This window comes from Varanus komodoensis, unplaced genomic scaffold (assembly GCF_004798865.1).
Source record: "Varanus komodoensis strain SLA01 unplaced genomic scaffold, ASM479886v1 scaffold50, whole genome shotgun sequence".
Lineage (NCBI taxonomy): Eukaryota > Metazoa > Chordata > Lepidosauria > Squamata > Varanidae > Varanus > Varanus komodoensis.
In genome coordinates, this window is record NW_025336088.1 from 1,800,144 (window position 1) to 1,822,049 (window position 21,906).

At 45.6% G+C, this 21,906-nt stretch overlaps 1 protein-coding gene across 6 annotated transcripts in view; it reads right to left on the minus strand.

Moving 5' to 3' along the window:
- Positions 1–21,906, minus strand: part of UBTF (upstream binding transcription factor) — a 56,017-nt gene that overhangs the window by 9,761 nt on the left and 24,350 nt on the right. For 5 of the 6 annotated variants that reach the window (XM_044447145.1, XM_044447141.1, XM_044447144.1 and 2 more), the window contains 7 exons: positions 16,938–17,093; positions 12,206–12,316; positions 11,484–11,572; positions 4,800–4,989; positions 4,183–4,230; positions 2,388–2,456; positions 434–580 (listed from right to left, as the gene is read on the minus strand). In XM_044447145.1, coding sequence (XP_044303080.1) covers positions 434–580; positions 2,388–2,456; positions 4,183–4,230; positions 4,800–4,989; positions 11,484–11,572; positions 12,206–12,316; positions 16,938–17,093 — 810 coding nt within the window. Of the gene's footprint in view, positions 1–433; positions 581–612; positions 1,725–2,387; positions 2,457–4,182; positions 4,231–4,799; positions 4,990–11,483; positions 11,573–12,205; positions 12,317–16,937; positions 17,094–21,906 lie in introns of those variants that run through there. The other variant, XM_044447146.1, reaches the window with a different exon arrangement.

Consider the following 21,906-nt stretch of genomic DNA (forward strand, 5'->3'; position numbering starts at 1 on the left):
TTGACACCATTCTGTGACTATTTTTTGACAACTATTTAGGACAGAGCCAAGTGCTGAATGAGCACACCTAAACTATTTACTTAAACTGTAAATTAACACTGTAAATAGGCACAAAATGGCTTAAGACAAACAAAATAAGCTTGTTACTGTTATTTGGAAAGGTTCTCTCAAGGATTAGCCAGGATCATATATAAGCCAACCAATCAGGTGGAGCCGTTGTTTTCTGAGAAGTTCCAGCAAAAAATGGCAACTCCATCATTGAGGTTCTGTTTCTGAGATGTTTTGCAGGAAATGGTTGCATGAGTGGATGGGAATTAGAAGCCTGTTTGTGAGTGAAAAGATCACCAGGGAGTAGTTTGGCTGACCACAGGTTGTAATGCAAGCAGTCCTGTACAAAGAATAGGGTGTGTACACCCACACACCAGAGTCTCACCTCATCCCCATCTTCACTTTCCTCTTCACTGCTTGAATCTGAAGAATCCCCTCCCTCCTCAGAGGAGTCACCGTTGTCATCTTCATCTTCATCTTCCTCTTCATCATCATCATCGTCGTCGTCGTCGTCATCATCCTCTTCTGATTCCTAGGGACCATACAAAGTATTGAATGGTGATGGAGAGTCAGTGAAAAAGCACAAACAGGCCCACAACTGGACAGATGGGATTTACCTCTCTGCATTCAACATCACAGAGGAACCAAATAGCCAACTGTATTCCCGTTTCAAGAAAACTCCCTCATTATATGTTAAAGGGTTCACTGGGAAGCACAAGCACAGTTCAGGGCATGGTAATGAACTGACATGAAATACACTCAGTCCTCCAGGTATGAACAACCCCCACTTATGAACAAGCAAGCCAGGAAGTCCTGCCTCATCCTTGAGTGGCAAGTGGATGCCTATTAGTGCTGGGCAGCAAGGAGAGGAAGGAAAGAGGAAGGAAGAGAAGAATGGAAAAGGAGAAAGGGAAAGAAGGAAGGTGAGCAGTGGAACTACAGTAGTTCCTCATGCTCATAAAAGCCTAGCGTATCGAGAGTGTTTTGGATCATGTGGAGTTAAGTTTTGCCTTCTATAACTTTGTATTTGGTTTATAACCATGCCTCCAAAATGTAAATCTGAGGCATGTACAGGTGATGCATTGAAGAAAAACAATCACAATCAGGAAATAATAAAGCAATCAGAGAAAAGGTGAGACACCGTTGGTCATTGGAAAACAACAGGATTCTCTCCCTCTCTCTTCAGTACCTGTAGTTACTTTATTACTACTCTATTATTATCATTATCAAAATGCTGTATTGTGTTTATGAGTGTACATGGAAGTGTTTCTTAAGCATTTTACATGCTTTTCATATACATGATCTTATAGTTTTGCTATAATTATTTATTGTTTGATTATTAATGGTTTGTAAGCTATCCTGGGATGTTTGTGTAAAGGGCAGAATATAAATATAGTAATTAAATTAAATTAAATGATCTGACTTAACATATAAATTCACCTTAAAGACAATCTCAGGAATGGAACGTGGGGACTTAACTTGGGGACTGGGTGTATATCCATCAATGTGAGAAAGATTTTAGGCAGGACAAAGGATATTCCTCCTGTGAAACAGGACTAGGGTATGTGGGGTCCTTCAGATGGTGTTGGACTGCAATGCCCATTGTTCCAGAACACTGGCCATGCTGGCTGGGACTGTCAGAATCCAATATTTGGATGGCCACAGATTCTTCACCCCTGATGAGAAGCAGGCAGGGGGAAAAGATGCTTACATTTGCAGTAGACAAAGTGAACTGAAGTTCTGCCTTGTTTTTATCGAAATGACCATGAAATGTTCCAAAGTCCTGCAAACTCAGACATTTGCTGCCTGCAAGTCAGCCCATTCGAAGAAAACTTGAGTGTTCCCAATTTGGGGGGGGGGGGGGCGAGGAAGAAGTGCTCTAGTAACAACACCTGAAATGCAACAGGCAATATAACATTTTGCCCACATGTTCACAAGGCACCTTCATCACTTTATCCTACAACCCATCACATTAATAGATATTATTTGGCCTGTGCCCCACCCCTGGTAAGAGAAAGGAAGGTACAGGTGAGGGAAACCACATTCCTTCATCTTAGGTGAAGGCCTACAGAAGATGAACTGGATCTCCATCAGTAACTCCATCATCAACAACCCTAAAAGACCCAACTGTTGTAGAAAAGTCTGGTTCTCCTTTTCTAGATATAAATACATTCTTGTGTACACAGTTGGCTTTCTTCACTACAGAATTCCAGAAAAAAACTACAGCTTCAAAATGGCTACATCATGCTGGAAAAGTTTTCTTCCTGGGATATTCTGGCCCTCAGCTGTCTGAAAACATGAAAAAGAAGAGGAGAAGGAGCAACAGCTAAGGTACTTACCGACTTGGACTGTACTGAGGGTTTCATCTTAGGGTTTGGGCCACGCATCTTCCCCATGCTCTTACGTTTCTGTTAAGATATAAGTTGGGGTTGGTAGTGGAAAGAGCTGAGAAGTCAGCACGAAAAACACTCAGATCATTATCAGCAAGCTAGTGGCTATGGTAGGTACTACCTTCCTCCGAACTTCCATCCTTGGAACAAAAATGTGCTCTCAAATACAGTCTTGTATAAACAACCAGGTTTTTAGTTGCAGATTCTGAAAAATTATTTGGAGTACACAAGCAACTCAAATATTCTGCTCAATGTAACTCTTCCAGCCCAGATCTTTCCCCCACTAACACTTGGCCAAGATAGATCATTTTCAACAGATGAGAGAGATCTGCTGTTTTGCATTAGGCACCCGAAGACCAGAAGTTTCTAGAACAGGGTTGCACTCTGCACACAAAGCTGGCATTCTGAAAAAATGGCCTAGAAACTAAAACTGTGCTGCTATAGGGGACACCAGGTCAATTATAAAATGCTGGGAGTGCCCCCTCCCCTGCGTGTGAGTGCCCTACTCAATTTGACTCTCTTTCTGGTTCCCCTTCCATCCTTCCTGTCTCTCCTTCTCTTGTTCTTTCTCTCTCCCCATCTCCATCCAAGTGAATGCAACAAATTCTCTGTTTTCCCAAGAACCCTTAGTGTGTGTGAGGAGCAGACTTCACCCTTCATCTTTTTTAAAAATCAGGATGGAACTTTGCCCTCCCTATTTAAGTTAGGGAATGAATCACTGCACTGGATTTTAATAGGGATGGGAAAAACACCCCTGCCAAAAATCATTTGGGAATTAAGATTACCCCTAATATGGGCCCTAATGCCTTTGGGCAAAGGATGGGCTTTAGCCTTTGTCTGGCAAGGAGGATTCTCCCACCCTCCCTGGGTAAGGATGTAAGTAAGGGAATTCCTTCTTTCATTCACTGAAGGGAGAGAAATATGTTGGTGGACACCATTCTGCAGACTTTTGATCTACAAGGGTCCTCAGACCGCTTGCAGCTTTCCTTGTAGCTCTTAGACTGTTGAATGAAACCAGGTAAATATTTTGAAGAGATGGCACACTGAATGCAATCCTAATTTTGTCTCTAAGTCCCACTGAACTGAAAGAGATTAATTTTTAAGGATTAGGATTTAGAATTAAAAGGACACATGTTGGCCATAAGAAAAATACTAAACACCATAGCGGTGTAGTACCTTTAGGGACTGAAGAGTTGCCAAAAGGTCACCAAAAATGTGCAAGCGTTTGAGATTTCCAGATTTCTTCAGCAAGCATGTTATTAAAAATGGGTGGTAGGGAAATAGGGAAGGCACCTACCCTCCCATATGTGTGTCTTTCCTGCTTGACAGAAAGATCTGGAGAATTCTATGTCAGCATTTAGTACTGCCATCCCTGACTGATAAGAAGTCTAAAATGGTCATGCTGAATCAGACCAGAAGATGTACCTAGCGCAGCATTCAGTTTACATAGTGGCCAACCAGCTGCCAGTGGAAAGTCTAGATGAGTGCAACAGCCATAATGACTAGCAGCCACTAATAGCCTTTAGGGTCCCTGAAAACATGTCTCTTCCCAAGGCCCATTAAACTGAGACCCTAACTGGACCCCCAGACCTCTGACATGCAAGTACTACCTGCTTTTCGCTGGGCCACAGCTTCTTCCAAGCTGTGCTGCATGCCAGGGTAAGGTTCAGGAAATACTATTGTCAATCCCGCGTATGCACATCCTTCCCCCCCACCCCCCCACAAATACTTGCAGGACACTAACACTGGAGGTATGTTCTTTGTATGCAGCTCTCTCTTGCGGTGATAAACTCTGCAGAGAAGACAGAAGGGGGAGAAAACAATATTAAAGGCTTTACAAAATGATTTAAAGAATAGGGATTGAGCAAGGACTGATGGTCAGTTACCTAAAACCACCAGAATGTTCTTGCAAAAGCATTCAGTTCAATCTGCCTTATGCACTACTGTTCCTATTTTTCAGGTAAGGAATAGCGAATGCTGAAAAGCTGTGCAAATGCTGTCAAGATAGTAGAAGTTTGGGCTGGGGAAAAATGCGACATAACAAAGCAAGGACCTCAGATGAAGTATACAGACAAGCAAGGAGTTTTGTAATGCAGGATCGTCAGTGAGGAAGCACAGAGGACTTGAAGAAAGGCAGCAGATCTGGCTCAAAAGCTCAATCAGTCTGAGTGTGTGTTGTTTCTAAGGACTGAGGCAGATCAGGACTGAATGCAGATGAACACTAAAAAAGAGGGCTGTAGTTGCAGAAAGTAGACAAAGGATAATATGCCTTGCCCTTGGCCAGCCTTTACCCTAATGATACCCTGGGTTCCTCAAGGAGGTATAACCTGCTCTCCTTCCTCTGCCCCACCAACAGCTCACCTTCAGCCACATATCCAGGTGCACTTTGTACTGTTTTTGCTGCTCTTCAGCTAACTTCTTGTACTGTTCCTTTTGGCTCTGAGAGATGCGCTGCCAACGGCTCCCAATCTCTACCATCCGTTCCTTCAGAGGAAGGTGGTTGAGTTCACCATTTGAAAGCAGCTCCTGAGAAAACTTCTGATACCCGTTCCTGGTGAAGACACACAAGGCAAGGAGAAAATCTGAGTGAACCAGTGAGGGAGAGAAAAAAAAAATGCCAGGGCCTGCTTAATACTGGCATCCCTTATGTCCCTTTGCAGGTTCCAGACTTTCCACCACTAGACAACAAAATGTCCTGGTAACTCATTCTCAGCAACTTCCAGGAATTGTAGGAATAGGATTTAGCTACCAGATGTTTCTGACCGTCCTGTTAGTTGATTTAAATCTCTGCTATTGTAATGTGTCATAACATGATCAAGAAGCTGGCCTGCAGTAAGTCTATTAACATGGAAAAGTGGGCCTACATAAGAGGAAGTTCAGTGGGCTCGCTGTAGCGTTAGGTGGCAGGTTTAGTCACCACCACTAACTAATCTGCCCCCATCCCTGTCATGGAGTGGTGTAGCCTTCAGTGACAGGAAACCTGCAAGGGGCATTTGCAATGTGAGCAGAGTATGAACAGGCCACTGGTCACCTTCTTCAGAAAGAAAACAGGTTGTTTTTCAGCTTCACAAAGCTTTTGGAGAATTTAGTCCTTTGTAAGGTTGTCCTGTGTGATACGTTCATTCTGGTCTTAGGTTTCTAAAGTCTTGTTTTAAAATAGTGTTTTTGAAAAACTCTGTGACAGCACTGGTTGTAAGGCTGAAGCACATTGGCCTCTTGCACCTGAAGGAGAAAAGTCAGGTTACTTACCTGCAACTGTCGTTCTTTGAGTGGTCATTCGTGCATTTGTAGACTCTGCACATGTGTGGAGCCTGTTTTGGGAAGATTCCATAGCTAAGATTTATTTGGTGGGAACCCCAAATAAATTTAATATATAGATTTATTTGGTGGGAACCTCCCCTCCCCATCCCCACACAAGGAAGGAATTCTCACCCAATTCTCAGGTCCAATGACATGGTCCCATGTTGAGAGCACAAGCCGGGGGGGGGGGGGAGCTTATGGCCCCACCTACATTGCAGTATGACTGGCATGCCATCAGAAGGCAACACCGTGTGAATGCACAGATGACCACTTGAAGAAAGACAGTTACAGGTAAGAAACCCGACTTTCTTCTTTGTGGTCTCTGTGTATCACACATATGGGTCACTGGCGAGCTTACCTCATGGAAGCGGGTCGTGTCGCTATTGAAGGAATGACGACAGGATTGCTCTGCCAAAGGCACAGTTGAATCACAGCTGGCTCTGGTACAGACACCAAGGCCATGTCAATGGGTGTTAATGGGTTCAACCAGGTGGCTCACTTGTAGAGATCAGGCAGGGACATGCCAGTGTTGAGTGCCATGGAGGTCGCTGTTGCTAGTGTGAAATAGGCCTGTATTGGTCCTGACAGTCGAAGGCCAGACAGCTCATAGGTTAAAGAGAAAGTCTGCATAACCCATCCTGACAGCCACTGTGAGGAGACAGAGAGTTCCTTACTCCTGCTGTCACAGCATGCAAACAGCCTCTGCAGCAGAGCTTGGTCCATGATTTGGAGAAGGCCTGGGCTCTTCAGACATCAAGGGAGCGTAGTGCTGTCTTGATCAGGTTTGAAGGGGATGTGAAGAAGCTTGGCAGAATGATATCCTCATTGAGGTGGAAGACCACTTTGGGGAGAAAGGAGAGGTCTAGGTGGAGCAGCACTTTGTCCCTGTGAAACATGAAGTACAGCAGGCAGGGCAGGGCAGCCAGGTCACTGGAGTGGCAAGCCAAAGTGATCGCCACTAAGAAGCTGGACTTCCATGAGAGCATGTGTAGGTCTGCCATGGGTTCAAAAGGTTTCTTTCTGAGGACCTGGAAGACAGCTAAAAGGCTCCAAGCTGGTGTTGCGAGTCAGATCGGTAGGGAAAAGTTTTAAGGCCCTGGAGAAACTGATGAGTGAGGGAGTGAGAGAACGTGAGAATCCTGGAATCAGTGCATGGAAGGATGACGTTGTGGCCGTGTAGATATGGATGGAGATTTTCTTGAGGCCACATTGGAAGAAAGAGTTCAGAAACAGGAGTACTTGCTGGATCAAGCAATTGACCGCTTGAGCCTGTACTGTGCAAAGCCATTGGTGAAGGCCTTCCACCTGGCATCTCGTGGCTGGTTCCAGGGTTGTCTCCATTATGGGTTGGAAGTCCTCAGGCAGGTTGTCTGTGTTTGTGGTAGGGGCTGGATTCTCCAGGCCATGATGTGGAATATACGGACAACAGGATAGAGGATGAGCCTGGGCCTGAGAGATGACTTCAAGATCAGGAGGCAAGTGAAGGAATGGGTGATTGGACCGTTCTAGGAGGTAGGGGATCCAGGGCTGTCTGGACCACCAGGGTGTTATGACAATGCAGTCGGTCTGGTCTTGGTTTATCTTTGCTAGGAGCCTCGTGATCAGAGGGAGCAGGGGAAAGAGGTACTGCAGAGTCCCCAACAAGGTCTGCATGAAGGCATTCCCTATGAAGTCCAGGTTTACACCTTCAGGAGCAGAAGTGTCCACATATGGTGTTGTAGCAGGCTGTGAAGAGATCTGAGGGCAGCCCCATCTTGCCCAGAGCTCTTCATCAATGTGGTTGTTGAGCTCCCACTCATGGCAATCCACAGAAGTGTGACTGAGTGCACTGGCTAGGCTGTTGCTGGAGTTGGTGGTGTGGATTGTTGTTAGGGCCACCTGCCTGTTGGTGCATCAAGTCCAGATGCTGACCACTAGCCATGCTAAGGGGGATGGATCCTGCGTCCTCCTGTTTGTTTTTGTAGAACATGGTTGTTATGTTGTCAGATGCAATTTGTATATGGTTGCCTGGGGCTAGGTTGACATGCTGAGGGCCTTTTTCACCTCAATCACTTCTAGGTGATTAATGTGCTAGGTAGCCATGAGAGAGCCTCATTTTCTTTGGATCACTGACTGGCAGCAATGGGCTCCCCAACTGGAGAGGGAGATGCCTTTAATGGCTGTTAAGCTCAGCTGCGAGGGGCGGGGGCAACGGTGGTCCCCTTGGTGAGGTTGCTGTGGTCAGCCCATTAACGGAGGCTCCAACAAATGTGCCCGGGGATGCTCAAAATCATGGGTCCTCAAACTATAGCCTGCGGGCTGGATCTGGCCTGCCACGCCCATTTATGCAGCCCATCACAGAGGTTTTGGACTCACTGCACGTGCGTGGCAAGGCAGTGGCTTGCTCACATCGAGATCGTTTTGGACTCACTCGGAGAAAACGATCTCCGCGTGAGCTGCCTCGCCGCATCCAACCCCTGCCTGCACCCACTGCCGGCACCTTTCAACTGGCCCTCTGTTGAAAAAGTTTGCGGACCCCTGCTCAAAATGGTTCTCTGGGTGTTGGCAAAGGGGCTGAAGGCATTGATGCACCAGAGTTGGAAAGGGCACATGTGGAGTCTGGCTAGGGGGACATCTTGCCATGAGGCCAAGGACTCTCTTGATCTGGGTGGTGGTGTCTGAGCGGCTGAGTAGTCTGGAGGTCTCCTCTATCAGCATGGATATTCTGGAGTCTGGAAGGTATGCCTTTGCCTGTATGGGCTCTAGGTGAGCTCCAATGAAAAGTACCGACTGGGAGGGAGAGAATCATTTTCTTGGTTTATGCCAGGCAGGAAAGCAGTTTGCATGTTGTTGCTATGGCCTGCATTGAGGCTCATGTGAGCAGGGTGATGATCAGCCAGTCATACAAGTATGGACAGACTTGGACTCCCTGGAAGAGAAGGTGTGCGATGACGATGGCCATGCATTTTGTGAACAGCCCCTTTGAGCTGTGAAAAGGCCAAAGGGGAGGGAAGTGAATTGGAAGGTTCTGAAGTGAAGGAAGCACTTGTATGAGTCCTCAGTGGTGCTCAAACTCTATCCAATAGCCACACTCGCATGTTATTCACTGCAGGAGTGGAGGAAAGGTCGAAGGTGACAGTGGGGGTGGAGTCACACACCAGGGGATTTGAGATGGCACAGATGGCACCCCACATAGTCTGGGCACTGGCATTCTGGTGGGGGTGTGGGGTGTTTTCTCCTTGTTTTGGCTGCTGGGAGGGGCCTGTGCCATGGAGGCTTGAAGTTCCAGGTGGTGGGAAGGACAGTGCCACTTATGTGATTCTGTGTTAGGTCTCGAAGATAGTTGATTCAACCCCATCTTGTTCGCATTTGCTCAGGCTTTTTGGACAGAGAGCACTGGTTCATCAGTGTAGGCACTGAACAGGCTCTCGCCATTGAATGGCTGGTCTTTGATGTTGGCTCTCACCTCGTGGAAGAGCCCAGAGGAGCAAAGTCACGCACACTGGTGGAGACCAATTGCTCCCGCCATGTTTCTTGCCCTGCACTCTGTCTGCTGCCTTGCCATGTGAATCTCTTGCTAAGCAAGATGTGGAGCTTCCGTTTGGCTGACCCTTGCCAACTCTGCACTCTTGGGGGAGGTCACTGCTTAGGGGCCCTATCTTATTATTATTACACTTCTATGCCGCTGATAGCTGAACCTCACTGGGCAGTTCACAAAAGGGCAACAAGAGGAGTTGGTACTGGGCCATGGTGGCCCTGTAGTTTATCATCTTGAAAGAGAGCACAGCTGAGGAGTAGAATTGCCAGCCTATGATATCTAGGCACCTTCCCTCTTTGTGCTCTGGTGCAAAGTGTTCCATCCTGGGCCAACTTCACAATGACGGAGTTTGAGTGAGGGCCTTGGAACAGGAAAGGGACATTGTGTTCCTGGACCTTGTATATTCCCTCATGTCTTTCAGGGGTGAGTACAACCAAGGCAGGGGACTTCCACTTCATCATGTCCATGAGCATGGCTAGAAACATGATAACAATGGGAGCGATGGTACTGGTGCATACCACCTCAAATATGGGGTGCTTTGCTCTGCCTGTATCTTGTTGCAGGTCAAGACTGAGTGCCCAGAGAACCTGGCTGAAGAAGTGGTCCATGTCCTCCAACAGTGATGCAGCATCCAGTGGTGTCATGGCAGTGTCCAGCCATAGGAGTTCTGAGGGTTGCTCTGCTGAGCTAGATTCAGGGTCCAACTTGTAATCCTCAGGAATCCAAGGACTGAGAACATGGCCTAGACACTGAAAGTTCTGGGGCTGGAGAAGAGGATTGCAGTGGATGGATGGCTCATGGTCCCGAGTTGTGTCTGCAGGACTGGTGTTGTGGTCTCTTGGTGTGTGTAGGACCAAGGGCATCTCCCCACATGCCCTTTCTTGGGATGGATGAGGTGGGATAGGGCAATGTTCCCTGTGGTCACTGTAGCTGTATGGCAACTGGTGGCTACAGTTGTACTCCTAGAGGCCACAAGACCTTCTATGAGGGCGGGGAGAAGACCAGCCTAATTGTTGCTCCCAGTCAGGAAGAGGGGAGCACAGCTAGTACCTCCAATGGCCAGATTTCCATAAGCAGGTCTTGCTGAGGCTGCAATGGTGTAGGGGTGCACCTTGGTTCCAAGGCCAGGGATGGAGCACACTCAGGTTGCAAAAGCGATAGATCTTGGATCTCACCTGCCAAGATGGATGTGGCCAGCTGAAACTTAGCTGTATCGATGGGTTGGATTCAGGGAGCCTGATGCATGGCCTCAGCATGTTGGACCCTTATGCATTCTTGTGTTCTTTAAGTTTCCTCTGGTCTACCATCTTTATTGCCCAGGCCATCTTGGGAATCTTCTTCAACTTGGTGATTTTGATTATCCTCAGGTCAGCAGAATATCCATGATGGTTGCAATGGTCACAGATGATGTCAGAGGGGCAGGTGGATGGACAGTCTGTCAGCAAAGGCGGCTCAATTTCGCAAAGGACCTTGCTCTAGAGTGTAACCGAGATCTTCAGCCTGATGTTTCTTGGCCTGCTTGGTGAAGTCCTGGCAATGCAAGCAGGTTTCCACCATGTATCTCTCTCCTAGGCTGAGGAGACACAGCGACTGCCCCATCCACTGGTGGCAGTCTGCTGCTGCAGTTCATGCACTTTCTAAAAGGGTCCTTGAGTGCCATTAAGTGTGGGTGATCAAAAGGCAGAAGGTATACAGAGGAGGAGAGGATCTTCAGGTGAGAGAAGGAAGATAGAAAGCAGGTTGGGGCTTTTTTTTGTAGATTTTTTTTGGAGCGTAGAAAGGTGGAATGGAGGAATGTGCCAGGTTTTTCAGGGTAAGAGCTAGAGAAAGGAAAGGGAAGCATGTGGGGAAAAGGATGAGGGAAAAATAGCAACAAGGAGTGGAGAAGAAACTTCCTGATGCAACCATGCTGGCAGTTGAATTAAGAACTGAGGATTGGGCAGGAGCTCCTCCCCTGCACAGAGGCAGGACAGGAGAAGGGGTTTCGGTCAAATAAATCTTAGCTACAGAATCTTCCCAGGACAGGCTCTATGCATGTGCAGGGCCCATATGCATAATGCACAGAGACCACAAAGAAGAACAGAAGTGAAATAAGCTTCCCTCTTCCATAAGCAATCAGCTCCTGACCCCCAAGTTGATTTATTCGCATGTGTTGGGCCAAAAATATACCCATGAGCACAAACATTCAACCATCCAGGACTGTCCCACTCCCAGACATGAATACTTACATAGGGGGTTTCTTCGGCTCACCCTGGAATTTCATCTTCTTGGAAGCATTAGTTGAGCATGGTGATGCCCTCATTTCACTCAGTTCTCTCTGGAAAAAAAAAATAGAGAGAAAAAATTTAACAATAGGCACAACTTGGCACAACTCAAGGGGGAAAGGTCAGTAAGTTTAAAAGGCTGTCTCTCTTGCCTCTTCTATCCTACCCAAGATGCCTGAGCATCAAGAAACATTGGCTTTCATTAGCTTTTATTAGCAAACATGAAAACTAGTAACCCGTTTCAAAATTTAAAACTGGAATGTTCTATATATACCAATTTACCATAACAAATAGAGATTATACTCCTAAGCTGTACAACAGAGCAGCAGTATGAACACAGAATGAAATAGAAAAAGAACACAATTTATTTCTCAGGCTGTCCAAATTCTGTGCCAAGCTTGGAAAAAAACAGTATACTGGACTATAATCCCTAAAGTGGCACCTAATTTTATTCAGCCACCTCATTGGCATTTGAAATGTCCACTGGGAGTGCTTACACATTTGGAAGCATATATTCCCACACTAGAAACTTGCTGCTGTTGCCAATTTTCTTTTTAAAAGCTGAGCTCTCCATGCAACTGAGATGCACTATTCAGCAGCCATGTTCCTGGTGAAATGCAGGACATGTTCCTATTTGTCACACTGCTGCCATTTTGATACAAATAAATCCCATGCACATAACCAACCTCGTATCGTTTCTGGTCTTCTGCTGCTTTTTTGATCCACATCAATTTTTCCTTTTTTTCCATGTTATTCCAGGTGGCTTCCATGGCTTTTAGTGCTTTCCCACGGTCATTCTAAGGCAGAAGAAAGAGTGGTACTGCACAGCTTGTAGACTCCATCTTATGCAGAACTCAAAACTCTCCATTCTGGGCATCCTTTAAATATATCCTGTTTTCAGGCCTACTACAATTTCAGAAAGATAGGCTGCTTACATATAGTTGATGTTTACAACCACGCATTTGGATCTGCTGAGCTGCAGAACTGCCCTGAAGCACTAACCATGCCCTGGCATTCATGACCCTGTCTACCCAAGGACTTTCTAATTTGTATGTATGCCTCTGGCCCCTACTATCATTATCCAAATTGTAGCTGTCCAGCGCATCCACAATACCAATATATCAAACCTGAGGACTATGGGAGCTGCAGTTCCATTTATTACCCCTCTTCTCTCTGCTACTGTTCCTTCTAGTGCTCCAGTGGGTTGACAACCTTCCTCTCCCCATTCCTAAAATACAGAACCCCTCCCCCAATTTCCTCCTTGGCTTTCTAGAAGTAGATTTCAAGCTGGATTCTGCATCCAAACAATGCTTCTCCACAGACCAAGTCAAGAGCAAGAGTCTGAAAATCTCTTTCTCCGCATGGAGCAAACCACACACTTGGTAAAAAGATATAGCAGATATTTACCACCGGTTGAAGCACAAGTGTTGTACCTGCAATGTAGTCAGCTGTGCATTCACACATATGGATTCTGTGCTTGCACAGAGCTCTGTCAGAAATTTTCAGGGTCAAGAGTTTTAGGCAAGGAGATTGTCCTCCCCACATCTCCTGTACTCGTCAAGAAGATTTCTCTGAGAATGTTGCAGTGACAGCCCCAATCAAGAAGAATGGTGAAAACACCCACAGCAGGGTACGAAAATGAGTTGTATGACCTTTTCTTTGTGGTTTTTGTATATCACGCATATGAGCAAATAAGCTGACTTCCCAAAGGGGGTGGAAACAGGTGGTCGATTCAGTATAGAAACCAGTGCTGCCTATCAAAAGGAGGTACTTTTTCATTCACAAACTTCAAGGCACTGATGTCTGAGGAAACCTGCAGGTTGCAATCAGGTAGCAGCCATACACAATTCCTGAAGAAGAATACTCCCTGACAACAGAGGAAATTACAGCTCTGGTGGAATATGTCCATAGTGACTATGGTAGTGGGAGTCAAGCCAGCACATAGCAGAGTTGAACGCTGCCTAAAACCAAACGGAATGGTGCTGTGTGGAGACATCAGATCCTTTATATTGGGTCTTACAACAACAGCTTTCTGAGTCTTCCAAAATGAGGACATTCAGTGAAGCCAGGTAGCCAGAGCCCTCTGTACATCTGAAGGATGGAAGCAGGATCCCAAAACAGGAAGGGTAAAATTTTGATTCGAATGAAACTATGAAACAACTTTGGGCAGAAAGGCTAGGTCTAGTCTGAGTACCATTTTGTCATTATAAAGGACAGTAACTGGGGGTTGGACCTAAGACTGATGCCTAGATGGTGACAAGAAACTGTACTTTAAAGGCAAGCAGATCACAGACAGACATGGCAAGCTTGTCAAGTTGCTTGGACATCAAAGCAGTCAATACTATAGAGAGACTCCACAACAGCCTAGAGACAGGTGGGTGTGATTTCTTCAGGCCATCGAGAAATCTTCAAATTGTAGAATAGGTCTTGCTGTCTTTCACCTCAGACATCTTTTGCTTCCCTAATCCAACGTTTCTCCTACTTCAAAAGGCCAGTGCTCTCCTGCATAAAGAAACTTCCAAAATCTGGCATTGCTAACATTCACCTATCCCCTCATAAAAGATGAAGGCCTCCGATCCATGCTGGATTTACAAGGGGTAGAAAAGGTTTTCATCATTCCCCTGGAATTGTGTATGATCGTCCTAGTCTCAGACTTCCTGCTGTTGCCTGATCTGCTTTCATGGGTTTAAGGATGCATGCTTCCACATTTCCATTAAGGTTCCTTAAGCTCATTGTCAGAACCAGCCAGTACTAAGTAATTCTCCCTGGCCTGTCCACAGCACAAAGTTTCTTCACAAGAAGCATGACAGCTGTTGATTACAGAAGGGGATTTAAGTTATCATTTACAGAGATGCTTGGCTGGTAGTGATTTGTGATCATTGTGATCTATGTGAGTTTAACCACTCTGCTTAGTCAGGACTGGGTCTCGGGCAATCTGGGTTCTAGCGCCCACTCAGCCATGAAACCAACCGGGTCTCCCTTGGGCCAATCAGATTCTCAGCCCAACCTACCTCACAGGGCTGCTGGTGCTGTTGTGAGGACTGAGAAGAGAAGAATTGTGTAAGCCACCTTGAGTTTCTTGAAAGAAGAGGCAGGGTATACATTTAAGAAATAAAGTAATACAGTCCTCATCGTACACTAACACACCAAATCTATTACATGGGAGAAATTCTCAATTCACACACACCTGCAGTGCCTCTCTCCTACAGCACCGAGCCATCATCTAATGGCCTTCGGCTCCACAACTATCTTTGGCAACCCTTCAAATAGCTAAAAGCTGAAGCCTAGTTGGTCTTGTTGCACTATGTTCATGATCCACTTTGCCCATATTTGCATGCACCTGTTGGAGTTGTGACTCTTTTAGATATGCTCAGTTCCCTTCAGAACTATCAATCCATGACTTACACCATCCCTAACATACCCTTTGTTTCCCAATAAGGATGAGCAGTACCTCGGCCTTTCCCAGCCTCGTGCCATTCATATGTGTTGAACTCCTGACTATTGGTCATACTTGTTGGAACTACTGAGAGTTGGAAGTCCAAAACATCTGCTGAGGAAGGTTGGAGTACAGGGTCAGAGAGACTCCACCAGTGATTAATACACATTTATTGCCCAGAAGTGTTCCCTGTGTCCCAGAACTTTGGTTTAATTTCTCCACTTTCTTGAGGACAAAGTGATGGCACTGATAGCCACCAACCATGTGGCTACCCGACTCTAGATCAGTAAACAAGGGTGAGGAAGTCTCAGCTCCCGGGTCTTATGAAATTCTAGGACCGGATGTATCATTTAGTGTTCTCTGTACAACATTTTATCTACTGGGCTCAACAACAAGCATGCTGAACAAGGCCAGGAAATGCACTGTATATAATCCTTAATCTCATTCTTTTGACGTTGGATATGTCCACAGATCAATGTCTTCGCAACCTTCATCAATACAAACTTCTAAGGCACAGATCTGAGACTATTTAAATAACACCTTTAAGTGACCACATATGCATGCTTTCCACCCAGTTCCTCTTGTTCCCTGAGCCTTGCACAAAATTCTTCTTGCACCTTCCAAGCACACAGGAACTTTTGCCCCACTACAGTGAGCTAATCCTTCACTGCAATGCTCATATACTAAAACTAACTGCTTCAAAGATCTAGCTTTCACAGGGACACCCCAACCACTTTCAACTCTAAGCCTTCCAGCAAGAAATCATATATACCCAGCAAACAAATGTACTTTTTCAAATGTTGCTCGGCAGTAGGAATTTAACCTAGGTCAGTTTTGTCTCATTGGTAGAAACCCAGAGTCAGATTTCAGCAAAATCAAGATGAAACACAAATGCTTAACTATAGAAGCTTGCTGATGATAGGCTCTATACAGCAACAAAGCCTGTATGTGGGATGCATAGAGACCACAAAGAAGAAAAATCCCTTGCTGGATGTATCAATGCCAAATTGTGTGAAGGTTAGGCTTCTTCTCTTTTTTTGAATGTACAGGATTTTGTGGCCACAGGACAATGTGTCATAAAGTATGGTCAGAATAATCTCAGCAAGAAAACAGCCTGAAGCTCAAGAATGACATTCCTGAGTCCAGTGTCTCCTCATGGGGGTGGCCCTTGGACTTGAAAATGTGGTAAAGCATGCACTTTACCATGGGGAAGGTCTTGGGGTAAATCTCTGGAATCACCAGGAAAGGCAATCAATCCATCAAATGGCATGACTGTTTCTCTGGTTCTAGGTGAAGGCAGCTCAGCAATGGTACAACACAGGAAAACTTAAATAGGATTCACAGTGTAGTTCTGATTGGCAAACAGCGTGCCATAATCACTTAAGTGCCATGGAGCATGAATGAAACAAAAATAAGCGAGAAGGCTCTGCGATGAACTCCCTCTAAAGATCAAGCCCCAGCTCTTCCTCATGGTGTTCCTTATAGCTGTTGCTCCATTGACTTTTGGAGGCTGACTTGATGGGCAGCTGCTGTAATGTACTGATTTCTATCTGATGAATGCACAGTAGTATTTTTATTATTTATTTTGTTCACGTTGTATCTTTTTTAAACCTTTATGAAAACCATGTTAAGAGCCTTGGAAATATATATACACATGAAACTAGTTAAACAAAACAGAATTTCTAATATGTAAGTTGCAAGATGGGTTTCATTTAATTACCATCAATTGTGTCCCTCGAGTAGCAGCCCTTTCATTCTTCCTGATGCTTCCTGCTCTTAAACAGGACCAACGCCAAGATCAATCCAGGAAACATAAAAACACCCTCATTATTTTTTACATGCTTGTGATTCAAGCTACCCGGAGGTGTGCCTGCATCGCCAGGACAGTGATAATTCATCTATGGACTTTCTCAAGTACCACTTAAGGAAATAATTCTGCTTCAGGAATAGCAATTCCTGACCTGTCCACTATTCCACTTTACCTTAAAGCGGGCAAGATAATCTCCAATGACACTCTGCTGCCAGATCTCCTCAGCGGTCTTGGGTGACTCAGGAAGTTTGCCACGATCCTCCTTGTCAGAGCCATGCTTTTTCTCTGTCTGAGCTTTCATTGCAGCCTCACGAGCTTTGTATTTGGCCTAGATGAGAAAGCACCATAGATGGTCAAAACCTTGGAGGTAAGCAGGACTCCACAGTAAGAAAGAAAAAAACTGACTGGTTGAATGTCAAGGTAGCTAAGCCCTAAACCTGTGTTTTGGAGAACTCTGGACTTTTAACAGAATGGTATCAAAGTTCCTCAATGAGAAAATTACCACCGGCAAATGATGTCATCTCTTGCAAATGCACAACCATCAGCAAATACTAGACATACTTCAAGGCATGCACAGAGTTTGCAACAGAAAACTATGGGGCCCTAAGTTTTCCATGGGAGCTCCTATAATATGCCCCAGAATCTACTGCAACGAACAGGATTCCATAGCAGACAAATAAATATGAGGAGTACTTCCAAGCAGAAAGTTTGAAAACTTTTTTTATGGATGCAGAAAATGTTTAGCATCTTCAGAGTTGAAAATGGAGCTGGGAACAAACCTATCTCCAAAATCTAACTCCTCCACTGAAGAGCCAATCAGGATTCAGAAGAAATGGCTTGATGTTGCATTGACTCTCCCTTAACCTGGTGCCACAGATTTTTTTGAGAAGAAAAGATGCAGGGTGAAGAGACATCAAGCTCTTGTAATATATATATGCAACCCAGGCTATGGTTCTCTTTGTTTCTTCTTTTTCAATACTTCCACATTTTTCTAACAAGGGAAATACAATTCCATAATCAAAGCAACAGTTTGCAAACAGGAAGCCAGCCTAATTTTTACATATACAAAATGTTTATACCAAAATTGGGCCACAAATCTAAACTGAAATGAAGATCTAGTTCCTAATTCTTTCCAGATCTTCCAACTTCATCTAATGTAAGTGGCTTGCTTCTTTTTTGAGGACAGAAAGAAGAGATATCGTTCAGTCAGTCTCTGAACACAAGTCAAGCTTGTTTTAAAACAACCACTTTGTAGCCTGGACTGTCTGTATCACCCGTAATACCTCTTCCCAGAACATGCCTACCAAGACAATTGAAAGGGTCTATGCTTAAAATCTTCTCTGTCAAGAAATAAAGCTAGCTGCAGAAGACAATATGCCTTGATATAGGTTCACTCACAAGTAGCACTCTGCACATTTTCAAGAGTACATGTGTAAAATATTTCAAGTATGTATCAAGGGATAACTGGTAAGTATATTTCTATGTTAAATTTTTTTTTATGTTTCTATGTTTTTTTTTAAAAGATTCACTGCTTTGTGAATTAGTTTCAAGTTGTTGGCTGCTTGGGCACAGAAACAGAGAATAGAAATCTCCAAATATGTCAGTAAAAATTCTGGAGGCTTGGCTAATTTGCTGAAAAGGCAGGAATTTAAAAAGCAGTTGAAAATGGATTTTGTAGCTTCAGTAACATATACATCCAAATTTATTTTCCATTATTGTATTTGTTCATAAGGTAAAGGAAGAAACTGCCTTTTGTCGGGCAATATATTAACCCTTGCTTCTTTTTGTTTGAAAATTTGACTTAATGAAACCCTCTTGAATGTTTTTGTTTTCCCTCTCTTGAGAATATTCTCATTCTTGGGAACATGGTAAGGCAACACAAGAACTAACTTTTTACAAGAGCTACTTTCAAAGTAATCTTGCAGATATGTTGTACGTTCATTTAGTGCAACAAGTCTCCCTCGCAAGCTAACACACCACAGGGGACTGGTGCTGTTCCATCCCTGCCCCCATGGGTTACTCAAAGTAGCTTATTAGCCACTTCAGGGACTGTTGTGTTGTCTGAACCTGGATGACATGACCACCTCTGGGTTACCCCAAACAGAGGCCTGTGGCAAGAAATCACCCCCATCTGCCAGGCAAACACCACTGACAGCCATGCACAACATGCCCAAGCTACACTTGGGGTGTGCCTGTCAGAAATTTCCACTGCATTTCCTGCTGCCACCGCTCGGGGCAGCTGCAGCATGGGGTGGGGAAAGCTGAAACATTCAGTCCTGGCCACCCCCATTGCTGCTAGTCCCTTTGGCAGAAGGTACCAGCAGCACGGGGCAAAGATGGGGAGAGTCAGCCCTCACCCCAGCTCCCAAAGGTGGTGTTCTCACTAGCCAGGGTGAGAGATACTCATAACTCCTTGACATTGCACACACACAGCACCAAGAAGTAACAGCGCCAACAGCACTCACCCTGGCTCACAAGCTGGTCCACAGAGGTGGAGATAGGGGGAAACCTTGGTGTTCCTAGGGACACCTGTCACTGACAGTGTGTCAACCACACTGGGAGCACGGTGACTTATAAGCCACACTGGGAGCACGGTGACTTATAAGCCACACTGGGTAGCTTTCCATGCAGTGTGCCTCACTGTGCTGAGCAAATCCTTCCATGGCCTTAAAAGATAGGCGCTACCAAAGCTTCAAGTCTGGAAGCTCTGTTCACTCTGCAGACAACCTTATCAACCCCGAGGCTGCATCTGGTGTTGTCTGAGGACCACACATGCAATGTACACACCCACAGTCACATCCACTGGTCAGGCAGTGAAAAGACTCCATCCATTTGCTTTATTTTTCCTTATGTTCCCGTTCGTTTATCCCATTTCTTTATCTTCCCCTCTAATTTATCTTGTTTCTTTAATGCTTTTCATATGTTTCAAGTTTCACATTCCTTCCAACTCCCTACCCCCATGAACAGCTTCCTTAAATGTATTTCCTTTACATTAATGCATGCATTTACCTCCTCTTCTTAATTGTGTTTACTCCCATTACCCACAGCAGGTGCTGCAGCTCCAGCATGCAGTGCCAGCATCAGAGCACAAGAGCCACAGAGTGCTCAAGAGGCAGCTGCCCGATCTGAAAGGTACTTCTCAGCTGGTCACAGAGAGGTGTATGACTCTTCTTTCCCAACACAGATCCTAGAAAGACCTCTTGGAAATGGGAAGGGCTAGTCAAGGAATCCAAGGATCTAGCAGGAACGGAGGAAGCAGCGGAGGAAGGGGGAAAGGGAGCTACTGGCCATATGGGGGAGTTCAAAATGGAGAGAGCCATTGGTGAGAGGCTGCAGCTGTGGCAGAGGTGGTGCAATTCTTTCTATAGGCTCAATGGAGGGGGAGGGGGAGTCATGCAGGGACTGCACATGGCTGGCAGTTCATGCACCTCTGTGTTGTAGCTTTTGGGCTCTCCCTTCCAGGACATACTGTGATTGAAAAGTGCTTAAGTGAGGCATGAAATGATCAAATACATTGATCAGAAACTTCTCATGCATGTATTTTGTCAGAGTAGATTGGCAGATTACAAATCAAAACATGCCCAAACAAGATTGCTGTGGGTTGTACAAATAAGGGGATTATAGCTGGACCAATCAGTATCTACTTTCCTATACACCCCAATTTTCACTTAATTCCTTTTCTTTCTCTCTTACTCTGACCTGGTCCAAATAACATGAAACCCTATTATGCTTTTGTTATTGTGGGTGTTCTTGGTTACCAAATGACCCAGCCTGAGCCCCAAGGGCCAGTGAGCTGCTGGATGAGAGCAACAAAAATTCCTTGCAGTGTTTCAGAAGCGACACGTGGGAGAAACGTCGTTAAGTTGTGCTGCACTCACACAGCACTATCCTTGTCAGACCTCTGAAGCCACTGGCAAGCACGGCCAGGATCCACTCTATACTGAGGGGGCATATGTCATCTAGGCAAGAGGTGGAAGCCCTTGCTGGCAGCTTGGAAGGCTGCCCCATACTTGGGGTCATGGGGCTAAGCAGATATGGCACCCTGCTTCCTTTCCAAAAGTGGGCCTCTCAGGCAGGAGGTGGCTCTGCACTGTGGGACAGACTGGCCACACCTGCTGGTTCCTCAAGAACTTGCCTCTTCAGCAGTGGATGCGGGGCAGTGGCCCACTCTGTGGAACTGCCCCAAGAGCGGTTCCAGAAGTCTCCTCTGTAGTTAATCAGCTCTCCTGTGCTTTTCAGAGTACAAGCCCTGTTTGTGCTCTGAGAACAGAGATGTCTTTAATATGCTTCTTTGTTCCCATTGCGCAAAAAGTGCAATGGAGTCACCCTGAAGCCTTGACTATGGCAAACTTGCCCACCGCAAGGGGAGCTGCAGAGAACTCTGGCAAGCCAAGGCCAGCTCACAGATGTTGCTATCAGAGAATGGAGACTTGTTCCGCTTTGCTATCTATGTCCCTTCAGATACTCTCTGGAGGAGCAAGGGGAAAGGAGGGTTTGGGAGGAAGCAAAGTACCCACAACAAGCCTGACTGTCTGGTGGTGGGCTCATTGCGGGTATCTCACAAAACAAGCAACCCATGGCTTATTACAGTAGCTTTATCCTTCTCTTCCCTGTCTTTTCCTCTTCTTGTTTGCCTCTACCTCCAGACACCTCTTTCTCCTTGTGCCTCTCTCTCTAGGTGTAAAAGCAAGAATTTTTTCACATGACATGTAGTTAAACTATGAAATTCACTTCCGCAAGGTATTGCGATGGCCATCACTACGGATGGTTTTTAAGAAGAACTGGACAAATTCAAGGATAATACAGCTATAAATGTCCCCTGGGCCTGATCACTATATGCTACCTCCTGTAGCAGAGGGAGTGTGTGTGTACACCAGTTGCTGGGGAACATGGACAGGAGGTGCTGTTGGACTCAAGCGCCACTGGACAAGTTTCCTGTGGGTGGCTGGTCATCCACTGTCTGAACAGATTCTGGAACTAGAAGAATCTTGAAACATGCCGAGAGTGCAGGAGAGAGAGTCCTCAACCTGATCCAGCACAGCTCTTAGGCTCCCTCCAAGTATGCCCACCCAGCCCACCTCTCTCTCCCTGTGTCTACACCACCCCTGCTCTCTGCCTCTCCTTGCCTCCCTGCTTCTGCC